At 43.2% G+C, this 15,322-nt stretch overlaps 1 protein-coding gene across 3 annotated transcripts in view; it reads right to left on the bottom strand.

Annotated features, from left to right (window-relative positions):
• Positions 1-15,322, bottom strand: part of SMOC1 (SPARC related modular calcium binding 1) — a 153,998-nt gene that overhangs the window by 45,978 nt on the left and 92,698 nt on the right. For all 3 annotated transcript variants that reach the window (XM_080932371.1, XM_080932372.1, XM_080932373.1), the window contains exons 4-5: positions 3,346-3,445; positions 1,240-1,287 (exon numbers count right to left, since the gene is read on the bottom strand). In XM_080932371.1, the coding sequence (XP_080788497.1) occupies positions 1,240-1,287; positions 3,346-3,445 (148 nt within the window). The remainder of the gene's footprint in view (positions 1-1,239; positions 1,288-3,345; positions 3,446-15,322) is intronic.

Below are 15,322 nucleotides of genomic sequence, written 5' to 3'. Positions count from 1 at the left end.
ACCACAACATGAGAGACTGTACTATAGCATTAGGAAGTCTGAGAACCACTGCTCTGGAGGATTAGCATTACTGGAGGAGTCAGGCTCCTGAGCCCTCCTCCATCCAGGTCTGCTGGCTGATCCTGGTCTCAGAGGGAGCAAAGGGTGTTCGCTGCTATCATCTGCTGTTCACCTGCCCTTTTCCGACTGGCTTAGTAGGAGCCAGGATGACCATGAGCTATCTGTTACTGTTACCCGTGGGGTACAAGACCACAGCAGCTAGGAGAGTCCTTTGCTATCCAGTTAAGAATGCAAATCTCTCAGCCGGGTGGCAAGCTTTATAAGTACCATGTGTCCCTCATTTCTTTTGTTGAGGATTGCTTTTGATGGGTGGTCAGTTTTATATGACTGTCAACTGCTTTTCTCTGTCACGAGGTTCTCACACCCAGAAGCAAAGGCTCCTGAAGCATTGATATGCAGCATTAAGCAAAATGAAAGCACCTCCTATGCCAAACCCTCTAGGCTCCTTGTCAGGGACAACCCTGGTGAAGTCAGACTTCCACAGAGGCACCCATCCCTACTCTCTCCAGTTGACAGAATCATACAAAGTGTGTAATTCTTCGAGAATAAAATGGCCTGGAAGCAGACACTCATCAGACATGTGTCTCCTCTGCCTCTGTACATGTCACCATCCTCTTGGTGTCAAGGAAACGTGGTTGAAAATTTCAAGACAATTGCCCTGGCTGCATACCCATGAAGTCATCCTGGCCCTCAGGAAGAGACTCTGGATACATACATCATGGGGAGGGGAGAAAGGACACTCAAATGAGCTTACAAAGGAGAGAGCCAAGGATAGGTGTGAGTGTCCTGCCTTCATCTTCTTCTTCGGTTGGTAGTTGACCAACTGAACTTTCCAGAGAGCGGAGATCCATAGGGCTCACATAAGGGTGGTCCCTACCCAACTCTGTGTCACACACACACACACACACACACATACATACACACACACACACACATACACACACACACACACACACACACATACACACACACACACACAAACACACAATCTCTCTCTCCTTCTGCAGAAATAGCGACAGCTCAGTCATCACCACTATCTGAACCATCCTTATAGTGCTCCAGAGAAGAACCTAGAAATGTGAGGTACGTTTAGCTTTCACCCCAGACTCCTCTCTCAGCTAAGAACCCTGCTTACTGTTTCGAAGCAAACATTTAGACAAAGCATAAAACTCCACTCACCTTTTCTTCCCGAATTACCCTGGCTCAAGGGCTTGTCGGTGACTGGACCTTGAGCAAGAGAGGAAACAGAAGCACAAGACTCAGATGGCACCGTGACTGGATTCCGTCAAACGCTTGGCAAAGCCTGACGCTATGAGCACATGGTAATGTATATACGTATTGTATACACAACAGGGACACTATATACAAAGTTAGTGTGCACACGCATGTCGAGTAGGGTTTGTTTAACATCAATGTCACTGATAACCTAGACTGTTTTGAGTTGAACTTTGATTGCCAGGTTCTCTGAAACCAATCTTGACCCAGTTTTTACAAAACTCCACATCCATGTAATACAAACATTTCGATACTTGTCCCCCCCCCCCACTTACACGCCCCTGCACGCACTCTTGTCTCACCAGCTCTGTGCTCTGACCCACATCCAGTCACCAGGGGCAATTGAAAAGAAGCCCCCTCTTATAGAAAATGCAATGATTGACATCCCTTGCTGGTCAGGACAGGAAATCGGTGATTTTCCATCTGCATTAAGTAGAAAATTGTTGGCCCAATTGTACCGAATGGGCCAAACAGTTTGAGGCATGGAAACAATTTTCTAGACACAGCCTGTTCTTCAAGGAGAGGGCAGCCTGTGTTCTGGCCAAACATTTGCCCCATTTCTTCTGGGATGCCACATGCACCCAACATCCAGGCCTGGCTCTGTGGCACCTGCCTTGTCCTTGAAGGCCCATTCCATGAATGCAGGGAAAACCCACTTGATAGAAAGGCCTCTCTGGAAATCCTGTCCATGAGAGAAAACTAAGAATTCTGATTTTCCTAATCTATATCACACTCCTTTTCCATGCACTAGCTGTGTGAGGAGTCTGTTATCTTATCCTGCAGGGGGCTTGTGTCGAAAGCATTTGTTTGCTTTAAATGGAGTGTTCCAGGTCACTTACAAGGAGGCCCAAGTCCTGCCCCTCCTCACACTAACCCAATTAAGGTTTCCAGTTTCTGTATAAACCACAACTAAAGTAAACTTCCCTTCTGGCCTGTAAATTTTGATCCTAGCATGAATTCTTATGTACATTAGTAACCTTTCCACTTACTTTACTTTTTAAACCAAAGAGCTAGTTTTTTTTTTTTTTTTTAAGAGAACAAGTTTGATTTTAAAACCTTAAGACCCAGGGAAAAGATAATGTAGGCTAAAGGCCTTTAGAACTAGGTTTTAACATAAGATTTTGTACTTTGCTTACACTTAATGTTTGGAATAAGTAAAAATCCAATCCATAGATACAATGGACAGTGAGACTGTCTGTTTGAGGGGAAATCTTAAGGGAGTTACTAATGGGGTGAAGTGTGGGGCCTTGTGAATCCATTACAAACAATCCCACAAGACTGACCTAACAGCAAACACCATATGCCTACAAAGTTGGAAGTACAAAAAGTAAGCTTTGCTATGGATAAACCCAATAGGTTGTTATCAAACCCTTGTCTAATTATCAGAGAAACTTCATAAAAATAAGGGGGTTGGGGTTCATTTCAGATCTAGGACCTATTCATCAGAATATTCAAGGAGAAACTTTGAGATGTGGAGTCTTTAATCACCCGGGCATTACAGATGACTAGCCAGACAAAAGGTTCACTGTTAGGAAAAATTTTCATTGTCATTTATTACAATATTCAAGGTTGGCAAAAATGTGGCAGAGAAGCTGATATCCTCCTTCCCTGTGTTCATGACAGACATTACTAATCAATCACTGAATCCTTTAATGTTATATTCTCACATGGCGTCAACATCAATACAAATAATGTATTTCACAGTCCACTACAGGCAGCAAATGACAGCAAACCCTAGATGTGTAGCATCTTTGCTCTAAGGGGCTGTAGCAAATGCTTAGGAAAAGAGCACTGGACCAGAAACATAAACTCAAATTAAAATATGCACACATAGCCACTCTTCATCTAGCCGACTACAGAGCAAGCGTAGCATGGAACCCTTGTGACCTGAAAAGGGGCTCATTTACCACAGCAACCCTTTAAAGGTTTGCCCGTAAGATTCAGATGCAGAGTCCAACCAACACGTCTCTCTCCAACCCTTTTCATTCCTCCCGCACCTTCCTATGGTACCTGAACATACAGGAGTTTTATTCTGCACGGATGAGCCACTGATAGGCTTCCCATCGGGAGTGACACACCAGCAGTACCCGGTGTACGTGTGGCACTGCACCTGTTCAGAGAAGTGGAAAAGAAAGAGAATCGTAAGCCTTGGGTCACAATCAATTATCCGTACATCAGGAAATCTCCTCTCTCTCACATATCTGTCCCAGGACATCGTTCACAGGTAGAACAGTCAGGTGGACCCAGCATCAATGTCATGTTGGCTTCATGACCCCTGTGTACCTGTCTCTTTCTTATGGCTCCAAAGGCTTAACATCTGATATCCTATGGGAACAGGTCTACTACGATTACCCTGTGATGCAGACTCCAATACCAGAGCTGGCTCCCATCCAACTGTAAAATAGTCTAAACAGAGAACTAATTTGGCAAGTATCTGTGGGAATGTCCAGGCCCTTCTTGAACAAGTACAGACACATGCTAAGTTTTTCTCATAAGCATCATAAGCCCTGTCTAGTGAGAGTACAGCTCTCCTGAGGCAAGGGCAGAACACCCTGTGCTTGCAGGATCTTCTACTAGAAGCCCAGCTGAACCACTGGGTAAACGTCAAGCCTGCAGGATCAGACCTAGCTGTCTGAGAATGGCTAATTAAAGTGAGGCTTTCTTTTAATCTTCCAAAGGAGCTCCTCTTTCTCCTCCAATGTCCTTCACCTTACTCACCTTCTCCCATCTCACTTTCCCTCCTCCCATCTGTTTTCTCTGCAGAATTAGTAAATACCTATCAAGACAGGTACCTTTGTGTAACATTCCCCAGTGGGTCACTTTTGGACTCAAGATAAAAATTAAACTAATTTCCATAATACCCAATGTCCTCAACAACTGTCCCTACCCATCCTTCTGGTTTGCACCCCAGGCTCTACATGCACTGAACCCTTTCGTGTCCCCAAACACAGCCTCACTTCTCATGTGTGGAATTTGTTGGCTCTGACCATTCAATTTACCCACATCACTGTATCAGAACCACCTATTCCCAACCTTCTGCTTCCCCTCATGGTACACCTTCCTCTTGAAGCCAGTCTTGGCTTCTTTCAACCCTTCTCCAAAGTCAGAGGCCTTCCTGTGGCAAGTCAGTGAGCTCGGTCTCTTCATCTGCCAGGCCCATCTTGCCACTCCAGGTTATAACTTCAAGGACTGCAAACTAATTGTTTCAGAGTCCCCAGAATCCAGTATAATACTGACACCCACTGCAGGTGACTGATGGGTTGAGTAAAGGCCCGAGTACTCACATTTCCTCCATTCTTGGTCTCCCATCAACTCTAAAGTGCAACATCAACTTAAAAAGCCCTACTACATGAAGTGTGCATCTTGATGACAAGACTTATGTGCAAACTGCAGAGATATTAAATCATGAAAAAAAATGTGCCTTGTGGGATCAAGGACATATTGAGGCCAGACAGTAATTGCATACAAATTGAGCAGAGAGGTGCAGAAAGAGACGGTGAAAAGTCTTTTGACTACTGGGTAGGAGCCAGTAGTTATTGCTGAGGCAAAAACGTTATGAAAAGTATTGTGCTCTTGTGTAGATATCAAACACTCTGATTTCCGTCCAAGGCAAGTTGTTTCACCATGAGCCTATCCACAGATATCAGGGTAGAATAAAATAGTCTCTTGTTCCTGCCTATAGTACGGCTGCTGTCATCTCTGCAGGGACACCGCCTAGTGCCCGGAGACACACCCTGTTCTTTCACCTTATAGCCATGGTGACACCTCAGATGCTCACCCACCATCAGCATCCCAGAGTTAGTGGCACTACTTCCTAAGGAGGCTAATAGTGGAATAGGAAGATATTAAGACAGGCCAGAGTTTGCATACTAGTTACAGATTAGGCACATTACTTAGCTCTTTGAGTCTCTTCTTTATAATGACAGAAGTAATAACTATCTGAGCAGGAAGGCCCTGGTAAGGCAAACTCACATCTGGCATGTGGTGAGGACTAGCTATAGCAGTGACTTTCTCAGTCATATCAACACCTGCCAGGTGTCTCCCCACAAGCCAGACCTCCTCTAGTAACCTCCACAGGTGTGGATGGAAAATGCCTCTGGAAACTTGGCTTCGCCTGCAGATCACATAAGCCCTGCAGGGGATGCTTCCCAGGGCTCATTCCTATCCAGGAGCAGCATTTTAATGGGACTAATGAGACCTGGCTGGCTGCTTTCTCTACTTTGGCCAGTAGTCTTCTCTGGGGAACTGTCCCAGGGACTGAGGTGCCAAGCTGACTCACTCCTGAGCCTTGGAAGTCCACTGCTGAGACTATCACATAAGGACTGAGCACCAGACAATATCCAAGGCTATGCCTCAGGCCAGATGCTGCTTGTTACAACAGGGGCATTATGGCCACTCAGACTGCAGAGAATGAAACTGCCTGAACGCCCCTTTCCTAGGGTATGCTGAAGAGTTCTGCCTAAGGTTACTAGGGCAGAACAGACACAAAAATAAAAGTCAAAGCCCAGAGCTCTGTTTCAGGAATACAATCTGACCTCAGGGCCCAGGGGTTCAAGGGCCATATTCTCACTCAGTATGCCCATTGTCTCCCTGTGGGCACATGGCACAACCAACCAACCCCTAGCCAGGCCCACAGAACCAGACACAGCTTCTTTCTCCCAATGTTTCTCAGCCTTCTTTTCCAAACACACTACAAGGAAAAGACACTAAATAACAAAATCTGCGAGCTGGAGCTTCTTCTAAATTTCATTAAACTCGAATGGAATGAGGAATTGTTGCCCCTTCCTCTGGACCTTGGGCATAACGGATGCAGCTATGTTAAAGGAGGGGCAGGAGGGAGGAAAAGAGGGCACAGGGACCCCAACAGGGCCTCAGATTGGGAGAATTGTTGGGGTAGCTAAGAAGACCTCTGCTGAAGGGGCCCTAAGGATACCACCCATAACTCACACTGAGAGATTGTTAGTTGCCTTGGCGTGTTTTTAACACTGTTTACAGAAAAGAAGCTACAGGGAGGCAGGCTGCAGCTGTTCCATCAGCCTGTGCTTCAGATATACGCGCTTACTTTTAAAGGGGAGATGACAAGAATACCCCCCTTGGTCTTTGGGAGAGCGAATGAGGTGCTACAGATAAAGCACTGACTTCAGAGGTAAGGTCCAGTTGAACTCAACTGTCTCTGTCTGAGAAGGCTCAGCGGTTAAAGTGTTTGCCATGTCTGAAGACCAGAGCTCTGAGCCCCATAACTTAATAGGTAGAAGACCAGGAGACAGCCCACCTTTAACTCAAGTGCTCTGAAAGCAGAGGCAGAGAATTCCAGCGCAAACTAGCTAATTAAACTAGCTGCATCAGTGAGCTTTGAGTTCAACTGAAAGACTCTGCCTCAATGGACAAGGTGGAGAGTGACCAAATAGGACTCCCAACACCAACATCAAATACACACACACACACACACACACACACACACACACACACACACACACACACACCATTTGCTCATTTTAAAAGGCCAGAACCAAACTGGTGAGAACTGGAAGAATACACTCTCTGACCAGCCTGTGAAAAACGAATGGTCCAGAATCTGCAAAGTTTAAGAAAGTTTAGGCAGAGAAATGAGGTTTATTTTATATCAGAAGAGTTGTAAGACATTGATTTACTCTCTTAGCAAGCCCATTATAAAAAAAAAATTATTTGTGAAAAAATTTCAGCTATTAGTAACAGGCCAGGAAATTAGGGTCCTGGTCCAGAGAGACATAGCCCCTGGCAGGAAAACAACCAGATATAAATTTGATGAGATCGATGTCTTAGCTGTATACAACCAAAGCACAGAGTGTGCCTAGTTTAGCTCCCCTTGTAAACTTATGATTTAATTTCACAACTAATACTGTCTATTTCTTGAGAATCTCTAATTAATCAAGTCCTGGCCTTTAGCCAATAGAAGACTCCCAGGCAGAGGAATTGACAAAGCAAGGGGCTATTTCTGATATCTTGTCTTGCTGTTTTCAAAACTCAGGGTTGTCCCAGTTCTACAAGTACACACAGGTCAGGAAAATGACTCCTATCCCACTCTAGAACATCCTACAAAGACTGGAATGTCAACTGCAGGGCCCTCTTTTGGAGACAAAGAGCACACTATCCAAAATTGGGCTACTTTCTGCTGCTACTGTCGTGGTATTGTTGGGCATAACTGGTGTTCATCCAGTCACTTTAAAACACTGTGTTCCTAGATAAATAAGTTCCATCTCTGACTTATATGCTTTAATATCATTGGCAAAAAGCCTTTTTACATAAACAGGCCAGGGGTATATTGCAGTTCAATCTTCATCCAAATTAAGACAAATTTGAAATTATTTTAAGCCTCCTAATCATCAACATTAGTCCGACTCCTGACCACCCAGTGAGTATGTGGGAGGCCAGAACTTCCAACAAAGGCAAATGAGTGACCTGTGGGTAGAGAAAACACCAGCTCACAGGGACAAGTGGGAGGAGGGAGTGGAGAAAAACAGAGAGGCAGATGGCAACCTTCACCCATGGTTGCCAAGCCCCAAGTGAAAAAATACCACCATCTACTTTGACAGCAGCTTTTCAGTCCCCAGTGGTTTCTGCATTTCCTCATTTGGGGTTCAAAGATCCTCTCTTGGAAAGTCCTTCATAGGAGAATTATTAATGCAAAATTTGCAACTACGTAGTAGCTGCCCAGGAAATTAGAATCCTGATATCCCAGTCTTATTAACATGTCAAAAAGCACAGGACTGGGGGAAAACAAACAAACAAACCATAGAGTTCACCATTCTAACCCAGACATTTTACAAGTGAGGAAACTGAGGCCAAATGATAAAGGGAGTGTGTGGTCCTCATCCCTATACCAACCTAGGGGAGAAGGAGGAAAGAGGGCTATAGATGCTGATGCCTAAGGGACTGGAGTCTTTTCTTTTGGTGGGGATAAAGATGGGAGTAATTATTCTCATGGAGAGGACACCTAGAGAGGAGCCTTTCCCTCCAGTATGGATGAGAGAGCTTTTGTGAAAGGTTTGGTATTATCTTGGGGCTTCCATGATATCAGAGTTAGAGTTACTATTGCCTTGATAAAACACTATGACCAGAAGCAACTTGGAGAGGAAAGGGTTTATTTAGTTCTCATAGCCCAAGCCACAGTCCACTGAGGGAAGTCAAGGTAGAGACTCACAAAGGGCAGCGACCTAGAGGCAGGAGCCGAAGCAGAGGTCATGGAGGAGTGCAGCTTACTGGCTTGCTCCTCATGGCTTGCTCAGCGGGCTTTCTTCTAGAACCCAAAACCACCAGCCCAAGAGTGACACTACCCATAATGCACTTTGGCCTCCCCTGTCAAGCACTAATTAAGAAAATGCCCTGTAGACCTGCCTACAGCCCAATCTTACCAAGATAATTTCTCAGTTGTTTCTTCCTCTCAGATGATTATAGTTTGTGTCAAGTTAGCATAGAACTGGCCTCAATGGACAAGGTGGAGACAAGGACACATACACTGGCCACCAACTCTCTTCTTGGAAGCTTCTCAGAAGGGCGGGGCCTCACCTTCCAGAGGATCAGTTGCTGTTGGTCTTTCTGCCCTGATTCTTAACACACACCTACATCCCTGGGGATCCTGCACCTACTTTCTTTGGAGCATGCCCATTTTCTTTTGCCTCCACTAAGAACAGGAAACTACTGCCAGATCCTTTCCTCCTACCTTGCAGATATAATGGTGAACATGGTTTTGACTGGGTATGGAATGGCCAGAGACAGAGGTGTTCACTGGCCAAGTGACTTTGGATACATTGAGATAAACCAAGTCAGGAGACTTTGCTGCTGTATAATTCCTCCTAGTCTTAACTCAGTGGATAATTCATCTGTAAGAGAAAGATCATATTTGTAGCAACTATTGACCTTATTAAACCAGGGGCTTGTCTCCAGTAACTACTGATGAGCCTCTTCAGTTATATATGTCTGTTCAGTTCTTTTCCCCATTTGTCTGTTCAGTTATCTTTTTAGTATTGAATTGGAAGAGCTACCTATACACTCCTCTGTGACTTCTGCCTCAGTTCCTGTCTTTAGTTTTCTGCCCTGACTTTCCTCAGTGATGGAATGGGACCTGGGAGTTATCAATTGATTTTTGTCATGAAGTTTCATCACAGCAATAGAAGCTAATTAAGACAGACATGTTGCAGCCTGTCCAGGTAGAGCATGGGACTTGTGATGCTTCTTCTCCCTACACTGGCATATACTCTGCTCATTTAAGGCTCTCAGCACACAGAGATGTGCGAAGATGCCAAAGCTGCAGGCTTGGTAAGAAGCAGGCAGCAGCCAGCTTTCTGAAGGCAGTCTACCTTTCATCTTGGTGTGTGAAGTCTAGGCGGTTCGTACCTTGTAGTGAGGAAGCCATTGAAGTTATGTACTTACAGGGGCAAACAGTTAACAGTTTCAAGTCGTGACAGAAACACCAGGGTTTGTCCAGTCTCCCAGTCTCATATTTTCTTGGAGAGCTGGCACTTCTGGACACCTGTCTGTGTGGGGTTAGGCACAGAGACCAGGAAGATAGGACATGTATGGTGCTTGGAATGCAGTGTCTACTTTTTTCCGCTGTGGGATCTGCCTGCACCAGCCTCTGCTTTGCCCTCATTCTCAAACCTGACCACTCTCCAGCTGAATGGCTATGGTGCATCCTCTTTCAGATTAGTAAGCAGGAAGGGTTTGGGTGTTCTCTGCGTGGCATAAGAGCTCCCCAGAGTTATTGCGGGGTTTCTTTTCTATCCCTTGTCTACTGCGCGAGCAAAAGCAGGCAGCGCTGTGTGGTCTCTTCAGTTACTCTTCTTTAGGGGTCTGTACTTGGGAGTGAGGGAAAAATGAAAGATGCTATTCTAACCTCCACACTGCTTGTATGGGAGCCAAGGCTCTGCAGTATAGTCTGAGCCTTGTTCAAACTTTTTGGAAAATGTACCCAAAAAGATTCTTCAGTGTGAAGCAGGAAGAATGTTCTCCACAGTTTCAATCAAGTATTCATTATAAATCTAGACCTTTTTTTTCCCTAAGCATCAGGAGCCCAGTGTATAGCAGTTTGTAGAATTTTAGTTCTTTCCAGAGAACGGGTCTGCAGAAGGGGTTGTGCTACCTTTTGTCTCTCCCACTGGCCTCCATCCATCACTCCATTTCATTCATATTTCCTAAGCAGCCATCCACCTTCTGCCTGGTTGTCACCTGCTACAGGAGTTTTTAATTCCTCAATGACAAAGTATATAATGCATGTTGAGCTACTCTCAAGTGGAGTTGCTTCACAGGAAAGCCATTTGTATTGATCTCGGGGATGTCTGTCTGTCTGTCTGTGATTTCCAGTACACAACTCCATTTCTGTCTATGGGACTTACAGAATCCAAAGAAATCCCACTTTCTACAGAAATAATTGAAGATGGCACTATTATATCTTGTGACATTAGCCAGCAAACATTCCTGTTGGCCCTGGAACAAGTCCTTAGTTCCATCCCCAGTTCCATCCTGGAGGGACTCATGTCCCATTGCTCATGTCCCATTTCTTCTGGATCCCATCTGCCACAGCATCTGAAAAAGCATCCTCCCCCAAACTAGACACAGGGGGTTGATATGCATAGAATTAAGAACCACTTCCTCCCTTCCTTTTTTAAAAAATTACTAGTGGTTGAGGTAAACACTCTAAAAGGGAGATAGATTCCTTACTCCCCAACAGATAACCCTTCCTAGACTTGGCATAAAGTTAGAAACAATGTCTACAGCAAGGAGTAGTGGTGCTTGAGGCTGTGGTCTAGATCTTCCCTGTCAAAGGAAACAGAAAGAACAAGATCCACACGGGCAAGCACATCTCCAGTGCTGGCTAGGTGCTTTGTATGCCCTGCTTCATTTTGTCTTCTTGGTGCCCTACTAGGTGGTACCTTGCTTGAGACATGGGCTCAGAGAGTGGAATTCTGGGTTACTTGCATCAGCAGGCACATTTCCACTGTCAGAACTGAGCTGGGAAACTTCCACAAACTTTCTGCATTCAGCTCAACTCTTTCCTAGTAGAAAATGCCTGTGTCCACCAGTGCAATCACACTGTCACAAGTTCGAACCCAGCTCATTTCTTTATATGTGATCCTTGTTTTCCATTTTACAAAAGAGAAACAGGAAATAATTGGGGGGACGGGGAGGGATCGAGAGTGAGAGGGTCTGTGTGTTTGAAGAGATCTCAGTAACCTGTCCTTGAGTGAGTGAGGCAGCTCGACGTGGATTTTAAGAGATACAGTTTGAGAAAGCTTTCTTAAAGGAAGGAGGGGACTTCTCAGAAGGGGTGAACTATTCCAATTAGAGAGCCTATTCAGATATCCATAGTGCAAGAAAGTAGGATGTGTACAAAGCAGAGACATACCAGAGCTAAGGCTCGTGGTTCATTACCCTACTCTGGCAAACAGGAGTCTAGAGCAGGGTGCTGAGAACAAGCCATAAGAAAGAGTGAGGGTATCAAGTATAGGTAAAGAAGTGGAAAAGTTGAAATCTTCATGTGTTGTTGTTGAGAATGTGGGACGGCGTGATCACCATAGAAGATGGCCTGGTGATTTCTCAACAGCATAAACATGAGGAAGTGAATGACCCAACAGTTCTAATTTTACATATGTACTCAGATTACTAAGAGCACAGGTCACATAAACAGGTATGACAATGTACACCATAGTGATATTTATAACCCCCCAGAAGCCAAAGCTACTCAAATGCTTATGCACTGATGAATGAATAAAGAAAATGGGGTACAGTCACATGACTGACTATGGCCAGACAGTAAAAAAGAATAAAGATCCAACTCATGCTACAACATAGATGAAACTTTAAAATCTGTGCTGATTTAAAAAGAACACAGTCACAAAAGACCACATGCAATATGAATTGTCTAAAATATACAAATCATAGCAATCTAAGGTAAATTAGTACTGTTAAGAGCTGAGGGGAGGGCTCTTTCAGGGAGTGGCTGTTCATGGGCACAGGATTTTCTTGGGTGATGAAAATGTTAGTGGTAACGGTTGTGTAATCCTGTGAGTGCACTAAAAATCACACAATTATTTAAAGAGATAAATTTTATAGTGTGCAAACCATGTCTCAGTAGAGTTTTGTTGAAAGAATAATAGGAAAAGAAACTATAGACCATTTTGCCAACCTCTAGACTGACCTAAGTGTCTTACGTTATATCATATCAATTTGAGTACTAAAACTTGGGGACAACAAACATTTGTTTAGCAGCATCTAAAATGTACATATGTATACATTATCCATGTGTAATATTGGGTTTCTTGAAACAAAATACAAAAAAAAAAAAAAAAAAAAAAAAAAAAAAAAAAAAAAAAAACCCTTAAAACAAGGTAAGAGGCCTTAACCATAAATGTTCAAATTATAACCATTATAACTTGATTATAGGAAATTTGGCCAAAAACGAAAGCAACAACTTACTAAAACCGGGCCTACTCATCATTTATACTATTCAAAAATAAGGGATAGATCTGAATTTTTAACAGTGTGATGGAATAAATAAGAGTTAGAGGGAAGGAGAAACAGAGAGATGGGGGAGGGCGAGAGAGAGAGAGAGAGAGAGAGAGAGACAGACAGACACAGACACAGACACAGACACAGACACAGACACAGACACAGACACAGACACAGACACAGACACAGAAGAAGTTGGAATTGTACATGTCCAGAAGGCTCAGGTTTAATTCAGAGTACCACATACTTTTGAGAACTGTTTGTCTGAGCCATCCAAGGATCCACTGTAGCTACTGAGGATTTCAACAAGCCACTGTACACTCCATTCTCACCACTGTGGCTACATCATTGCTATGCATGTTCTCAGGAGAAATCCACAAGGTTACTCTTTGCAAGATCTCTCCGCATTGAGACCAAAGATCATTGCCTTCAGACTCCTAAGACTCCTCAACATTTAGATAACTGGGGCTGGAGAGACGGCTCAGCCATCAAGAGCACTTGTTCTTTCAGAGAGCCAATATTTAGTTCTCAGCACCCAAATGGCTTCTCTCATCCAGCCATAACCTTTGTTCTAAAGTATCCAACACCCTCTTCTTAACTTCAAGGGCACCAGGCATATGCAAAATGCATAAACATACATGTGAACAAAATATTCATACACATCTTTTAAGAATTAAGATTAGACAAATTCTTTCCACAAAGAAGGAATGTTTAATCAGGCAAATAAAGGCTCATGGTATGTGTGATGGACTGATACTTCCAATAGTTACTAAAAGTCCAGCAGATGGAAGACCACATGATCAAGCAAAGCACTCCTGGAATGAGCCAGTCGTACAACGATATCTAGGAAGAGATCTCTGTGCAGTGGGAGTGGCTGGAGGGTGTTAACAGGGAAGAAAACCTCCAAACCCTCTAGTGTTGTATCATGTGTGTTTTAAAAAATCACAAGGAAACCTGCTGTCTTTGTGAAAAAGCCACACAAAATTTCCCTCTGAGATTCCAACTACAGGATAAAGTAATCAGAAAGAAGAAACTGTAACTCAAGGATCTCTGTTTTCAAAAACATCAATATATGCGCTTAAAATTGAAAAATGGGGAAAGTAGTCTCCAGAGTTTATATTTAAAAAAAAAAAAGTCCCTGAAATGGGGAGCTCAAAGATGGGAAATACAGCACATCATTTCACCTAGAAGCAGGATAATGAAAGGTTTTCATGTTTAACGGTATTAGAAATATAATCATTACAAAAAATTTTAATATCTTGCAACTGTACCTGATAATTGCCACTAATAGCCACATTCCTGGTGACTGTTTATGAAAAGCAATTTGAGATGCTGGTGTTAAATGGTTTGAAGATATGTCTTGGACTGGGGTTGTGCACCTCAGCTGGTGGAGTTCCTACCTAGCATGCATACAACCTGGAGTCTGATTCCCAGCACCCCAAAAAGTGAATGGAATGGCAAATGTCTGTAGTTTCAGCACTCCACACTTGATGTAGATGCAAGAGGCCCAGCAGTTTCAGGTCATCCATCCAATGCCGTCCCAGGTACACAGTCAGCTCCAGGCCCAGCCAACAGTGAATCTATTCTCTCTCACATCTTACTTCCATTGCAATGTTAATCTTATTAACTGAAATCTAAGAATCCTCCTTGCTATACTTGGATATTTATCCTCCAGTGGGATAAACAAATGTTGGCTACTACAATATTTTATTGCATTAATTGCAGAGATAATATCTGGTTACTGTGGTTGTTCTCAGCTACTATTCTGTTCAAGTAATAATATAGAGTTCACAGCAGGCACCTTAAGTCCTTGGATTTAGGAACTTATTTTTTGAGCTACAATTCTACCAAATTTTATTTTTCTGAATTTATTCTGAAAATTCTTCTTTTCTGAATTTCAATTCTACCAAATCCAAGTCCCAGTTGAACAATGCAAACATTTCAACTGAAAGAATATAGCTAATTAAATTATTATTAAATTAAAAAATTCCAGGCAATGAAATAATCCCAAATATATAAATCCCAACACAGTAACATAAGAAATACAAAAAGCACAAAGCTTTTCAAAATTTACTAATTCTGTAGTAATTGCAAATAATAAAAGTGAGACAAATAAAACTTCAGAAAACTCAAAATAAATATTGTCAGTAAAGAAATCAAAGGGTGGGGAGATAAGATCCCAATCAAGAACACAGCAAAACAGCTAATACATGAAGGTCGTGGAAGACCTGAAGAGGGATTCAACAAGAGAAACAATGAAGTGGGGAAGTGTCTAAAACACTAAAATCAAAAAGTCAAAGTCAAAGCTTCAGAATGGAGGGAGGGAGGTCAGACTACCTGACCTGAAATTCAAGGCTGAAGACTGGGACAACACAAAAGATAAGATGATGGGAAAACACTAGTGGGCAGCACTCCGAAAAGACCAGGACTGTGAGCGGCAAGCACAGAAGAGGAAGAATCTCATTATAAAGAAAGAGAAAATATTTTTAAAAGAATCACAGCA

Source organism: Micromys minutus (assembly GCF_963924665.1).
Source record: "Micromys minutus genome assembly, chromosome: 1".
NCBI classification, from domain to species: Eukaryota; Metazoa; Chordata; class Mammalia; order Rodentia; family Muridae; genus Micromys; species Micromys minutus.
This window is presented reverse-complemented; position numbering and strand designations above follow the sequence as displayed.